General features: G+C 46.8%; 1 protein-coding gene across 1 annotated transcript; it reads left to right on the forward strand.

Moving 5' to 3' along the window:
- The first annotated feature begins 608 nt into the window (after positions 1 to 608).
- POLR1E (polymerase (RNA) I polypeptide E, 53kDa) lies at positions 609 to 14,914 on the forward strand. Its single transcript, XM_009880552.1, has 11 exons — positions 609 to 629; positions 1,253 to 1,329; positions 4,626 to 4,711; positions 5,470 to 5,525; positions 5,923 to 6,067; positions 7,378 to 7,485; positions 7,958 to 8,054; positions 8,814 to 8,947; positions 10,391 to 10,472; positions 12,093 to 12,224; positions 14,660 to 14,914. Exons 1-11 carry the CDS (start codon positions 609 to 611, stop codon positions 14,817 to 14,819), a joined length of 1,098 nt encoding a protein of 365 aa, XP_009878854.1. The 3' UTR covers positions 14,820 to 14,914.

A 14,914-nucleotide genomic window follows, 5' to 3' on the forward strand; every position in this document is an offset into this window, starting at 1 on the left:
CCGCGGGAAACGGCGCCACCGGGGCGGCAGCACTGCAGGGCGCGTTAGAGACCAGGGAGAGGGCTGCGGCCGGAGCTGTGCTGAGGGCGCACGTGTAGTCCCCGCCTCGGCACGTAGTGATGGGTTTTCGCCCTTTTTTGCCCTTATGGTTGTGGTCACGGCAGCTCCTGCAAGTAGGAGCTGGAAACCTCGATCAGACACACAGCTCCTGTGGTCCTGCCTCGGGGAGACTGCCGTTCCTCTCCAGACTCCTGCCTGCTGCCCTGCGCCAGCTGCTCTCCTTACCCAGCAGTGAGCAAGGCTCAGAAAATCTACATGGAGCTTCGCTTTTGTACCAGATTCTTAAAAAATAATCAGAGTTTAGGCCCAGCCTGTGTGTGAGAGAGAACCATTTTCCAAAATTCACGTCTGTAGGATTTCAGAGGAAGTTCTTGTGTGGGCTGCCACCACAATGGAGGTGGGGGTGATGGGGGTGGCAGAACAGGGAAGTGTAGGGCAAGGGAAGAGCTGTTTCTGTACCATGTAGAGTGCTGGGTGCTGGTAAGCTCCCTGACAAGGCTGCCCACGCTTCTGCAGAGACCCACAGGGAGAGCCTGTGGGTTCCGCCCATGGGCCCCGGAGAAGCAGGAGTGGGTCCTGCAGCCCTGCCAAGTCGCATGGCATGGTGGTTTGTGGGGAGCCTGTCTGGATCAGACCATGCCCCTTCAGGCTGGGCATTGTGGGTTGACCCTTGGGACAGAAAAGACCCTGAATGATGCAATATGGGACATTTTGATTAATGATGTTGAGAGTGACGTGTGAGAGACCTTTCCTTCAGAACTAAGTAGATGCTTATTTGAAAAATGCTGATTGATAAGTGATTGTCTGTTCTCAGCCAATGGTTCCATTAGTGAAGTTCATGGTTTAGTTTAATAACCTAAAGGGAAATAACAGTTGCAAATTAAAAGCTCTTCCTTGACACCTAGTCAGGTCCATTTGATCACAAAATCTGTTCTGTTATGTTTACACAGTGACCACAGTGAATTCTTTACCGTTGTTGTTGTTAAATTACATTATAAGGAGATTTCTATTTCTTTCAGTGAAGAGAGAACCAAACTTAAAGACAGAAGATGCTTTCTGCTGCTATTGTGAAGTTTTACAGCTACTTACATGCATGATTTGCTTGGGGAATAAACGACTCAGGAAAATAAAGCAGATGCAGAGAAGGTTATTCACAGCCCTGTGTTCCAAGTAATTTTTCTTTGTTTTTCAGGTATCAGAAACTGAAAGGCTTTCATATGTGGGGAAGAACTTTGGCAGTGGAGTTCTGAAACATAACTCCTTATGCAGGTATGGGTTGCTGGCAAAATGGGGGCGGGAACATGGAGGTGGAAGCAGAGGAATTGCTCAGACACAAAGTTCCTGGTAGCCTTTCTTAAAGCTGGCTCAGAAGTTCCCACAGAGGCTGTGATTTGAATCAAGGGGATTTTGACAGGAGGCTCCAGCACCTGGCAGCTGCATTGTTTTTGCATGTTATGTCCCTTTGGAAATTGTGATGTTGAATACAAATAGAATGTATTTGAAAAGGCCTTGTGAAGGAAAAGGTGAGATGATCTGATGTAGCTGAAACCTAGGAATAACAGCTTTGTTATTAAAAAACTAAGAAATTAAGATTAAGAAATTGCCAAGGTCATATTCTGCTGCCCAGGAAACCCCATGGTCATTAGTTACTGTTTAACTTCAGGGCCACAGCACGATGCTGCTGTGTGAACTAATAGGCTGTCTGTGCCACACACTGTAAAAGGAAGCATTGGTGAAATCACCAGCCTTTACATGTCCTGGTGTAAGAACGTGACCTTTGTGGTGCTGGGACAGATCCCACTGGCCTCCTAAGAAGTATTCTGTATGTGAAATCTTTCTCGTTCTTTAATAGAACCACCAAATGGGTGGAGAGCCAATATGAAATAATCTTGCCTTGTGATACCCAAAGGTGTTTCTTTTCTCCTTTGATGCATATTACTGCTCCTGCTAGCCTACACAACACTGAAGTATGTGTAAGGTGCATGTCAGGCTCTTGCTACCAAGTGATCTGCTCCATAGGTCCACTCCAGTGCCCTGCGTGGTTTGCTCGCATAGCTTATCTCTTATTTAGTTGGACTGCACTGACCTGATCATGTCTGACTAGTTAAAGTACTGGTGGGGTGAGTAAGTGAAGAGCAAACTGAGTCATGTAAAACTGTTGGGTAAGCCCTGAATTGGTCAGGCAGTTGGACTAAATGATCCTTGTAGGTCCCTTTCAACTGAAATACTCTATTCTGTCCTATAATTCTGTAAAAGGAACTGTTTCACCCCTGCAAGTAGGAAGTCAAAACAGGTTAATACTAATCTTTATTCTTTCTGAAAACTGAAACACGCCGGAAGGCTGTGCTGCCATACAGCATGACCTGGACAGGCTGGAGAGTTGGGCGGAGAGAAACCTTATGAAATTCAACAAGGGAAGTGTAGGGTACTGCATATGGGGAGGAATAACCCCCTGCACCAGTACAGGTTGGGGGCTGACCTCCTGGAGAGCAGCTCTGCGGAAAGGGACCTGGGAGTCCTGGTGGGCAACAGGATGACCATGAGCCAGCAATGTGCCCTGGCGGCCAAGAAGGTGAATGGCATCCTGGGGTGCATCAAAAAGAGTGTGGCCAGTAGATCGAGGGAGGTCATCCTCCCCCTCTGCTCTGCCCTGGTGAGGCCGCATCTGGAGTATTGCGTCCAGTTCGGCGCTCCCCAGTTCAAGGACAGGGAACTGCTGGAGTGGGTCTAGCAAAGGCTACAAAGATGATTAGGGGACTGGAACATCTCTCTTATGAGGAAAGGCTGAGGGACTTGGGTCTCTTTAGTCTAGCGAAAAGAAGACTGAGGGGGGAATCTCATTAATGCTTATAAACACTTAAAGGGAGGGTGCCAGGGAGATGAGAACAGTCTTTTTTCCAATGGTGCCCAGTGATAGGACAAGAGGGAACGGGCACAAACTTGACCATAGGAAGTTCCATTTTAACATGAGGAGGAACTTCTTTCCTGTGAGGGTGGCAGAGCGCTGGCACAGGCTGCCCAGAGAGGTGGGGGAGTCTCCCACTCTGGAGACATTCCAAACCTGCCTGGATGCTGTCCTGTGCAACTTGCTGTCGGTGCCCCTGCTCTGGGAGGGGGTTTGGACTAGATGATCTCCAGATGTCTCTTCCAACCCTGACCATTCTGTGTAAACCAGGAGGGCTGGACCTTCAGATATAACAGTCTTCAGTTTAAGATGCTGTAGCTGAAGAAAGGCACCAAGAAGCTTTTTCTTCTTGAGTTTGGAGAGAGAAGTTTGGTTTAATGAACATGTACGATACGTGTATCAATGCAGTATTATTTCTAGGCAGATTTAGTGCTCTCATCTCTGAACACATTAAGTGTTGCATTAGGTGTGCACGTGCCTCTGCAGTACATCCAGAGATGCAGGCAAGAATCAATTAAGTAATTTCTTGCTCTTTTTTCAAGTTTTTCCACCCCATCCTTCTGTCCCTTTCCTCCCACATCTGCTTCAGTTGCATGCATGAGGATTTCCTCCAGGGGATCCATTACCATAGCTCTTGGCACCTGTCAGCCTAAAACTGCACTCAAAACTGCTAATGTGGGTATAACACGGAGCAGAAACCACCTCTGAGCAACAGCCTAGTTTATTCTTAGTGGAAGGTCAATGAGCCTGACAAAATTCTGGGCTCCCTGGGACTGCAGGAGCTGCCCAGATGTCCCTTCTGGCCAGTGGAGTGCTGTGATTCCCACTGTACTCGGGCAGCTCCTCTGAGGGCAGTTGCATAGAGAATATTGCTCCCACTGCAACAAGCAGCCTGTTGTGCAAGCCCGTTTTGTCTTCAGAAAGTCTGTGCTGAGTTTTAGGAAGCTGTGTTACAGAGCAGAGCTGGTTCAGGCACCAGTCAGAAGGGATCACATGGAATGAACTCTTCTGGCTGGATAAGAAACTGGTGCAGCTGATACCCTGATCAGTTGCAGCCAAGGGTGACATACAGGCTGTTCCTGGTGGGTGATGAGACATGGTGAGGAGCAGCACAAACTTTTTGGGCTTGCCCCTCTGAAATGTGGGATGGAAAGGAATTTACCTAGGAGCAATTACCTTATTTTAGGCACAGCAAAGTCACATTTCTGAGAAGTTCTGAGGATGTAAAGTGACTTGTACTAAGCAGAGAACTGGCCACAGGGAACTCAAGTTTTAAAACCACAGAAAACTGCAGAGAAGCACTGAGAAACCAAGGGTCCCGACACATCAAAAAAAAGACAAAAGAGAATAGCAGCTAGCACTTTGGCACTTAGACTTTGTGTGTGCATTTTGGAGCCAATTTAGTTGTCTTAAGACTTCTACACTTACTTCGAGCTACAAGTATGTATTTTTATATATATGTATACATATATACAGTGCATACCTTGGAGGTAACTTCTTTTATTGTGGCATTCTGAATGTGCTTGTAAAACTTGTATTTGCAAAGCAAAAGAATTTGCAGGGTATGGGGAGTACACATGTGTCTTAAAACACCACGTGTCTTAAAACGTCACTTCCACTGGACTGTCTCTTGCTAGTCACTTGCTCCTGTTCTTCCTAGGTATTTTGTTGGTGTGTTAGACAAGGACTCTGGCCAAATGGAAGTCTATAATGCTGAAATATTCAACATGCAGCCCTTGCTGTCAGGTAGGACGATACTGTGTCTAACCCCAGTACCGGAGTCACAGCATTCCAGAGCTGTCTGTGCATTCAGCTATCGACTGTTGGTTGCTGACAGCAGTGCTCTGGGTTGTGTCCCTGCCTGCTCTTTCTTTCTCGTTTCTGCTTTATTCTCTCAGCGTGGAGGAACAAGGGTACATCACACTCTTCTCCTAAGGCACTGCATGATGTGAAAAACAGAGGGAAGAAAGCAAGGTGAAATTTAGGGTGGATGTTAAGCAGAGAGCATTATGGGTGGGAGGGTGGAAGTGCTGGACTTGGTAAGAAAGTTGTCACTTTTCAGAATAAGTGCAACCCTGTCTAGGTATGCTCTGTTGAGGGAGGCCAGGAAATTGTCAGGTCAAGGGACTAGATCACTGAAAAGCAAAAGAGATTTTCTTCGGCAGAACTGCTTTTTGTTAGTGAACCCAGGAGGATAACCCAAAGAACACAGACTTGTGGGAGCTTTTGTTTTTTTTCCACTGTGCAGCAGCACCTGGGTATTGTTGCAATCCATGCTTTACGCTTGTAGGCATTATAGCAAAAACTGGCCTGCTTTTCCCTTTTTTTGTTCTAGGTACATAGTCTTATATTCAGTGTGTTTTTTAATTTACAAAATCTTATTGACGTCTTTAAATGTTGTGCCAGGTCTTTAAATCCTTTGTGCCAAGAGCTAAAGGGATACCAAATACATGTGTTGTCCTGGCTGCTGCAAGCCAAGCTTACTGACTTTTGTTCTGTTATAGATAACTTAATACCTGATGACACAAAGGATTATCGGAACAAATCATACAGGGAGAAGGTAAAGTTGAAACCCTATATCATATTGTACTGTGATTATGCAGCTAACAGTGGCAGATGATACTTGTCTGAGACTGTGATGTTTGGTTTACTGCAGGCTAAACCTATGCAGGTTCAGCACTGCCTCTGTGCCTTGAAAGTCTGTGAGGCACTGCATTATTAGTGCCTCACTTGGCAGTGTTTTCATAATTATTTCAGACCTTGAATACAATCCCAGTTACTTCCTGCCCCCGTGCAGATCAGTGCTTGTTGTATGGTTGGGTTGTACCCAGTGAAATATTTGAAGTTCTCTTAGAGGATGTGCATGTAGAGCAAGTGGTGGTTAGCTGAGTTTTCCTCTTACATGCAAAGTGTCTTCAGTTCAGCAGTGTGTTTTAATTTACTTCTCTCTTGAACAGATGGATTTGTGCATTGAGGCCTTTGGCACCAGCAAACAGAAGCGAGCTCTGAACTCTCGGCGAATGAATGCAGTGGGCAATGATATTCTGAGTACTGCTGTGACAAAAGCAGCAGCAAACATTATAGATGCAAAGGGAGTAACAGGTAAGAATATTGTCACAGCGCCATCAAGTGCTGTCCCCAGTGCTGTTGAGAGCCAGACTGATGGACTTAGGCTTCTGCTATGGAGGAGCCTGCAGCAAACAGGAGTTCGCCGTGGCCTTGGTTATTGTCACTACTGAAGGGAAAGTTCAGTCTCTAAAGTATCACACTGAGGTGACGTTTCAAGGAGAGTTGATAACCCTGACACTGAGTGCTGATGAGGCTGCTTCTGTATTATGTTGTCCAGCCTGTGCCACCCCCCTGCACCCCTGACCTGATCAAGGAGGAGGTGGAGAAAAGACAGAGGAGTCATGGCAGGGCAACAAGAAAGGGCAGGGGCCTGGAGCACACAAGTGCCAAGGAGAGGAAAGGGGGTTGGGTTTGTTTAATCTGGCAGAGAGGAGGCCACAGTTGCCTGAAGGGCAGTCAGAACCAAACCTTTCTCAGCAGTGCCCACAAGAGTGAACAGTACAAGTTGCTGTTGGACCTTGGGAGGTCCATGTTGGAGACTGGGGGAACCTTCTTGCCTTGGAGGGTGGTGCAGCCCTGGGACAGGTCAGAGTAGTGCGGAGTCACCATCCTTGGGGGTTTCCAAGCTTTGGCAGGACAAAGCCAGGATTTCCCTGATGTAGTGCTGTAGACAGTCCTACTCTGAGCAGGAGGTTGAACAGGGGACTTCCCAGAGCTCCTTTCCACCAGTACTTCTGGGATTCTGAGTTTCACTGGCTGTGAATGGGAGTTATGTCTCTTTAGACAGCTCTCATCCCTTGTGTTCCAGGTTGGATATTGACTGTGATCTCAGAGCTGCTTTGTGCCAAATGGATATCCAATGGAACCCAGGGTGCTGAAACCATATTCTGCTCACCCTGCAGGCAAGAGGTGCAGTGGCAGCAACCAGTTGGTCTTGGTACACTTCTTTCCTAGATTTTTATCTGGTCTGAAGTGGCTTTTCAAAATTTTGGGGAACAGAAAATTCTTGGTAAAAATGATGACACCAGCCTAAAACCCGACATTCTCGATACATAGCAGGCATATCAGAAGCTCTTGGCTTTTCTGTGCCTACTGGAATGCTTTCTGTACAGTCAGCTCCTACATGTGGCAGTAATGAAACAAAATAGGGAAGAGGTGTAGCCTTTTCTTTACTACTCTCCCAAGGGAGATAAACTGAACTGGAGTTTTAAACCTTTAGAACTCCAGCTGTGACTAAACTGGTGAATCAGCATTAGGTAGACTTAGGATTTGGAGTTGTGGTCATGTTCTCCGTGTTTTTATTTGCATGGTCCAAATACTTTTCTTTCTGCTTTCCTCCAAAGCTTTGATCCAGGATGTGGCCCAAGATGATGTACAGAACATCTCTATCTTCCTCCCACCATGTAATGAAGATGCTGACAAACCAGAAAATGTTTACAAGTTTGAGGACAGTATCTTTTTCTGTGGCAGAGTGGTTTCCCACACCTGTAAGCCTCGATGTTAATGGTCTGGCTTGTGGGACTGAGTGATGCCAGGCGTGTGAATGAGCCAAGCCTTCTCCCCTCACAAGCCAAAAACTGAGAGCAGGGACATGATGTGTTAAGATTTTTTTCAGCCTGTAAGTCTCATATCCTGCCTCTTTTCTACAGAGAACAGGATGCTGTGCCTCCCTTTTTGCAGCAGTTGACTGGGAATAGCAGTGAGTTCAGTCGTGCAGAAGTGGCTTACAGTTAAGCCACAGTCCTTTAGAGATCTTTGTTATTGGCCAGCTTCCTAATCTTCTTGTTGTGTCCTGCCTACTTATAATTTCCTTCCCTGCCCCACACCTAAAGGAAGAGTGGACAGAGCTTATCGCACTGCGGGCTGTTCAGACCAGAAGGGTTAGCATAGACATGCTTGTTCTTTTCTTTAAAATCCTTCCAGTTCTGTCCCCAGCAGAGTATGAAGCATTGCGGGTTCCAGCAGCAGTCTTTGTTAATATCACTCCAGAAGAAATCGCCAAGAAAACAGAAGAGAAAAGGTAATGCTGTTGCAAACAGCCTTGTAGTACTTGAGGTGGGCCCTGTAACACTGCAGTGTTTCTATGGGCAGGATGGCTACTGCTGCCAGCTCCAGAATACCCAGGCTGACTTTTCAGTGCAGAGGGAGGACATTTGATCCAAGCATGGCTGAGCAACGCCTACCTTGGGGAACGTGGGGTATAGTTTTACAGGTGAGGAAGCTGTGTGCACAGCAGCATGGCTGCCCTTCGGCAAACTGCTTGCAGAGAAAGAGAGCAGAGAAATCCAAAGTGGGGTGCCTAGAAGGGAGTCCGCAGAGCTGTGCAGAGCACAGTATGCCTGTGGCTGGGCACTATTTCAGCCAAGTACTGACTTGCTGTGGCTTGACAAGCTGGCATGGCCATACATTTAGAGCTGTTAAGTTCTTGTGCTGAAGGGCTGAAGTGAGCAGGAAAAGCACAAACTGCACCTTGCTCCCTGTGTTTCCTGTCTGTCTGTGATGGAGTAGAAGTGCATCTGTGTGCTGTGTCGAGATCCTGCGGTTTCTGCAGTGCAGGGACCTTCTTAGTAGCTGCACACTGAAAGGGGCTGGCTGAATGTGGTAGGCATTGATGGGAAAGTGTGCTCACAAAGCAGCCTCCTGGGCTGTCCTTTATAGGTGTCCAGGGAACTCTTTTTAAACAGCTAAGCATTGAATTTACAGGTGTGTCCTGTCATTCTGAGGATGCAAAGTGGTTTCTGGTTCTTTAAGCCTCATCTTCCCGCTCTTTCTCCTTCAGCCATTGCTGCTTTGTTTTAGAGGAGCTGAAGTTCCTGCCTGATGATGAGAAGAGAAGAGATCACAAAGCCCGATGCCTCTGGTTCCTGGACACCCTTATTAAGTTCAGCTACCTGAAAGTGATCAAGAAGAAGCGTAAGAGAATTTTCAGCTCCTCCAGTTTTAAGCTATCTACTGAGACTTGGGTTGTAATTACTGCAGTAGAAAATAGTAAAGCTGCCCAGAACAAGCTGTGGTCAAACAGCTAGCTGCAGCAGTTGCTTCCAGTCTGTTTCATGCTGAGTTTGAGGGTCTTTGGGTTGCTGAAGGTTGTTAGATCTACACCTGCTGGGAGATGTATGTCTAATCTTTTTCAGTCTCTTTCTAACTGCCATGCATCAGGGTGGCACCATAAGGTCCTCTTGGTAGGAGACAGGGTAGCTTCGGTTGGAAGTTTTGAGATTCTTTCTAGTTTGTCAATACTTCTGTACTTACAAACATGATTTATATTTTCACACTTTAGTCTTAAGCCAAGAGGCTGGAAACTATCAGCTCTGTCCTTCATCCTGCCTCCACAATCCAGGTGCAAGAGGCATACAGAATCGCAGAATGGTAGGGGTTGGAAGGGACCTTCAGGGATCATCTAGTCCAACCCCCCTGCCCAAGCAGGTTCACCAAGAGCAGGCTGGACAGGAATGCATCCAGGTGGGTTTGGAGTATCTCCAGAGAAGGAGCCTCCCCCACATCTCTGGGCAGCCTGTGCCAGTGCTCTGCCACCCTCAAAGTAAAGAAGTTTTTCCTCATGTCCAGATGGAATTCCTGTGTTCCAGTTTGTACACAATATAGTACACAATACATCCTTTATATCTCCTTTTGTGCTTTTGAGAATATTTTCATCATCCTTTGCTTATTAGCTCAATGTGTGGATCACAGTGATCATACCTCTGTTGTCTTTAGGATCTTTCTTTTAAAACGGCAGGAACTGCTGTTCTCAAAAGCACCGCACAAAATATTTTGGTTGAGATTTTCAAGACTTGCCATCTTCCACAGAACTTGCGTATCTGAATCTCCTTGTCAGTGCTGAAAATGTCATTGTTAGCATTTTCAATAGCAGGGGTGCGATGGAGGAGGAAATGGCAAGTCTCACTGTAAGTATCTTCCTGCATTGCTGATGGCAGAGGATTCACCCTGTAAGACTTAGTCAAGGAGAAAGTGGAAATGACTAGTCTTGGTGCTAATAGGAATTCGTTAGCATGGTTTCAGTTTTAATAGTATTTTGTGACAGGGCCATCTATTAAAAGGCAGGAATGTATTAAAAGAAATATATGTGTAGGCACACATGCATGCCTTTTAGATTGTGTAGTATTGAAGTGGAAGATCCCATTTGTAAAGAAAAGAAAAGCTGTTAAAAGTTTCTGTCTGACCTGAAAAATTGAGACCTAGAAATCAAGTGTCCAGGTTCCTTTTAGGTTCTCTGTGTTCCTGGGAAGAGGCAATAAATATCATGGTAATAAATGTGCTATTATGATAGCTGGAGGTGGGCAGTACAAGAGAGAGTATGTGTTTCTCATTCCACTGCAAAACCCTTTTCTGTCCTAGATCCAATGGGCCCTGAATGCCCACACATTATTAGCAGGAAACTCATGAAGAATTTCACTTCACTGACCTACAACAATGGCAGGTAAGGAACTGTGTTTGCTTTGATGCTCTTGAGGCAGAGATATGGCAGAGTTCAGCTTGAAGGGCCGTGGACATATTATCAGGAAACTTCCTACCAAAATGGAAGACGGCAGTAGCTTCTCTTGCATCACACCCCCAGCCTTGTAGAACACTGGGTCATGGCTGGTGATAGTCCATTTTAGACAGCACAGGCCTAAAAAGTGACTAGGAGAAGCAGGGTCATGTGTGCAAAAGCGAGCCTGCACCTGTGGATTTAGCTAGCGTGACCAAGTGGGATGCCTAGCCATCTGCCTGACCATTTCTGGATGCAGGATGGCAGAATGGATCCTTGTTTTGCAGGTGACTCTCGACTGTGCAACTAAATGGGTAGCTGTCCGCACATATATTTTCACTGTGAACCAAGTCTGCTGACAGATGGGTGCGTCAGCTCTTCCACCGTCCCAGAGTGGGTCAGGACAGAGGTAGTGCGGTGGCTAAATAATGGTGCTTTTTTTATACTCTCATGGTTTAATTAGCATAACGGGGTGCTTTTCCTTGACCCTAGACCTGACTTGACATATTTGGATTCTCCATTGAAACCTACACAGACAGAACTGCATACAGATTTGCACTGCTTAACATGTGCTGGGCTGACACTCGTGCCATTGCACTCATATGGATACAGGCCAAAGAGTTCTGCCTAAGCTTTGCCCAGGCATTGTTCCACCAGCAGTGACAACGTTTGGTATAGTAAGAACGGGTCTGGTCCTGCTGTGAAGGTCAGCCAGGAGAAGCCACCACTCTCTGCTGGAGCGGAGGCTGGGAAGGTCCCATAAGGTCCTCCTTTCCAGCAGTGTAAGAGCCATTTACTTGGTGGCGAGTGCTGTCTCACTGCAGAGAGGGCCTTGTGCAGCTGCCATAGGCTGGCTTTCGCCACCTGGCTCTTGGCTGCAGCCTTAAGAAAGACGCCACTTACAACTAAGTAGTTAGAAATTTGGATAAAAGTTTTCAGCAGCGCTCATGAGTGGAAGCACCAATATGCAGGCAAGAGTGAATGGTACCCTCACTCTTGCCACAGTGCCTTCTCCACACTCAGGGAGCCAACAGCCTATCTGCCTGGAAGGAGCATAATGCCAGTGCTCAGCTATTGCACAGCTGCACTGCCATGAGCAGAGAATTTGAGTCCAAATGGGCCAGCTTTTGTCTGAAGGCCCAAACCAGTGATGAGCAGTCAAATGCTCTCAGGATTGCTAGCCAGGGATCTGCTTTGTTTGGATTATGTATTTGAGGTGCCATTAGTAGTTAAATTGAACGCCCTCAGAACAGCTTCCCTTTGCTTTCCTCTTGCAAGGGACCAGCCTGCCAAAGAATCTGAAATGCCCTTAGTGATTTTGTCAAGACTACATAGTGATAAACAACCCCAGGGGCCGGCGCTTCAACAGAAACAGGGCTGTGTGAGAAGGACAAAGAAGCCCGTTAGGCCCCTGTGATCAGAGGTCTCTGTTGCTTTGAGGTCTTTTTTGGTGTCTAGGAAAGTTAGTCTTGTTTAACTGGGGCTTCAGTTTGGTCTGTGCCTCATTGAGATTGTGTTGAGTGTCAGTGAACCCAAAACATCTTATGTGGTCTCCCTCTTGCCGTGCAGTGTCCAGAATTTAGTCTCTGCATCGATGAAGGCTAAAATCACAGCATACGTCATTGCATTGGCTCTGCACATTAACAACTTCCAAGCAGACCTCACCATCCTGCAGAATGATATGAAGCTCCAAGAAAGCAGGTAAGTCGTGTTTGTTCCTACCTTCTGAGATATGCTGTGATCCTCCTACAAAGAGCCCCTGGAGCCTTTCTGTCACCTGGGTAGTACAGTGACACGTGCTAGCGAGTCCCTTTTGTTGTAGTTGGACTCTGTCTTTTACGACTGTGTTGAAGATTTATTTTGAAGCCCTGACGCTCATAAAGGAGGGTGGCTATATGTCTCAAACTTTGAAAGGGCACGTGTTGCAAAGAGGTCCTCAGGTGCATTGAGACGTTCTTCAGCTATACTGCAGGGATGGAAACGGAGGCAGCCAGGGCAGATTCCAGGAGAAGATCTATCCACTGCCATCCAACCCCATTTCTTGCCCGACAAATCACATCACTCTTTGCTTTCATGTTTTTTGTGCCCCTTCTTCCTGAAGAGCTCCAGTTAGGTAGGGATTAGGTACCAGTCTGGGTGTAAGTGCAGGTTTGCAGCTCACTGCAACAGGAAAACTGGAAACAGGGTTGTCTTTTTTTCTCATAATCACACTGTGAGCATGTAGTTGGTGTTTACATGGAGGAATCCAAGGTGCCTGAAATTCACCACTCTGGGTTTGGCACTGATGAGGTTGGTTTTGTTTCTGAAATACTGGTTGGCTTAGGGACTTTTCAGCAAAGCATCATGTGGACAGGTTGTAGGCAGAACTGCTGGCTATAGTATTTCACATAAGGATTTGCCAAATCTGGGTCAGTGAAGGTGAATGGGTAGAAAACAGCTTGCAGAACAAGCTTCAGGGCAAACAACCCTTGCCGTATTAGCTTTTGGGGGCAGTTCTTCTCTAGACTTTAATTTTCCATGGAAGAATATGGAAGTGGTGTGCACCTCCTGTTAGCTGCAAGACCTGCTTTTCCCAGCAGGTGTCAGCCAGAGCCCGCTGGAGCTCCTCCATCCCTGGCAGATCTTTGTGCTGTACTGTCTCTGGCCCCTGCAGCATAAATCACGAATGGAGCAGTTCTGATAAGCCTGTCCACAGTGCTTGCTGGGAAGTCTCCCAGTAAGCAGACATCAGCTCAGCAGGCAGCTTGTTAACACTGTCTCAGAAGGGGTCAAGTGGCCTTATTCGTGACTGTTCAGCCGTGCTCATTAGTATCTCTGACTTACCCTGCCCTGTTCTCTGGGCAATGGTGACGCCAAGTACGTGTGCTTCCTAACTCGGTTATGTTGGTCATTCTTATCAGGATTGTTTAGTGGTTGTGCGGCTGGGTAGGAACTATGGAGGGACACAAACCCTTCACTGCAAGTGAGAAAAACGCAGACTACCCTAGGGTTTCTGGCTGAAGGATGCAATGTTGAGGTGTGGTTAATTACTGGAAGTTATCAGAGCCCCTAGTCTCCTCTTGGTTTTGCAGGCTCCCTAGTCAGCCTTGATGCAAGTACTTCTGATTTTGGCCCCAGTTATGCTTTTTATTCTTTCATGGGTAGTAGTGGGTTTAACAGCAGTGTTTGCTGTTGGTTTCCATCCATTTTTTTCTTTCTTTTTTTTTTTCTTTTTGGAACTAAGCTTTTTAAGGAATCCACATTGGTTTTCACAGTTGACGTGCAGGTTTTTTTTCTTAACTGCTGTGCTGGAGCTGGGAACAGAGGGCATAGGATGCTGTTGAGAAAAGGGTGTACGAGGCTGGGAACTGTTGGAAAAACTGAGAACAGGCATAGCCCTGAGCCACCTCATGGGATGATCCTTGCTTGCAGTGGGAGGTTTAACTGAAGAACCCTTCCAAACTGAATCTGTTTGTATTTCAGAGATAATAAAGTCAGCTGGGAGGATTCTGGAACTTTTGTGTTCTCAGGACCCCAGCTGAGGCCAGGACACCTATATCCCTGCTAGCTTCCCTTTGGATCCACTCTGTTCTCTCTGTTTGACAAGCCTCCAGGTGTGTTCTGGCTAATGCCTTCTTGCCCAAGTTCTTCACGCTGCGCATCTCAGCCAAGCCCCTCTTCTTACAGCTAAGGATGCTGAATTTTAGTGGCTAAGAGATATTCTTGCTGTATAAGGTTCCATTCATTGTACTACACACGGGAGATGAGTGTGCTGGGAAGCAACCATGGGCTGCCAGCAGCAGCAGCTGAACACAAATAATGCCTGCTCCCCTCTTCATAAGGAAGTGGAAAGCAGCATTATTTTTTACTCAAGTCAGCTGGCCCTTGAGTAAGGCAGTTTGGGTTTATAATGTCTCTGAGGTGGCGGTGCACAGCTCAGTAGCATTCTAGCCTCCCCAGGAAGGCTCTACCCTGTAGTCTTTGAATACTTCCAGATTCTGTCTCCATGGTATCCTTGATATTCAGAGAACACATCCTGCTCACTGATGCCTCCTGGCTTCTCCCTTGAGGCAAAAGGCTGTTGATCTTTTGTGCAGTGTTACAGTATAGAAAATTCATTCACCCCGATGACTCAGTGTTTCTCTGGTGTTTTCCAGGATGATGGATATCGCAAAGGCCATGCGGTTGAAGGTCTCCAAGGCGAAGGGGCTGCCAGGACTTGAGGATGATCAGAGCCACAAGCTGGGCACTCTCTCTCTCCCGTTGCCTGTGCAGAAGGCATCAGGGAACCAACAGAAGCGCAGGAAAATGAATTAAAATGTCTGGGAGGTCTCAGCAGGGACAAAACAGTTCATTTCTCAACTGCCATTCTGCACACAGCATCATGAGGATGCTTTTGTCTGTTGGATTTG

The sequence above is a fragment of the Charadrius vociferus genome, unplaced genomic scaffold (genome assembly GCF_000708025.1).
Source record: "Charadrius vociferus isolate BGI_N301 unplaced genomic scaffold, ASM70802v2 scaffold633, whole genome shotgun sequence".
NCBI lineage: Eukaryota > Metazoa > Chordata > Aves > Charadriiformes > Charadriidae > Charadrius > Charadrius vociferus.

Bases quoted from the DNA above. Each gene is read 5' to 3' on its own strand.
- POLR1E (XM_009880552.1), top strand. From the start codon at position 609: ATGGGCCCCGGAGAAGCAGGA. The intron at 6,068-7,377 runs GTAAGAATATTG...TTTCCTCCAAAG, and splicing joins AGATGCAAAGGGAGTAACAG to CTTTGATCCAGGATGTGGCC. The intron at 8,055-8,813 runs GTAATGCTGTTG...TTTCTCCTTCAG, and splicing joins AAGAAAACAGAAGAGAAAAG to CCATTGCTGCTTTGTTTTAG.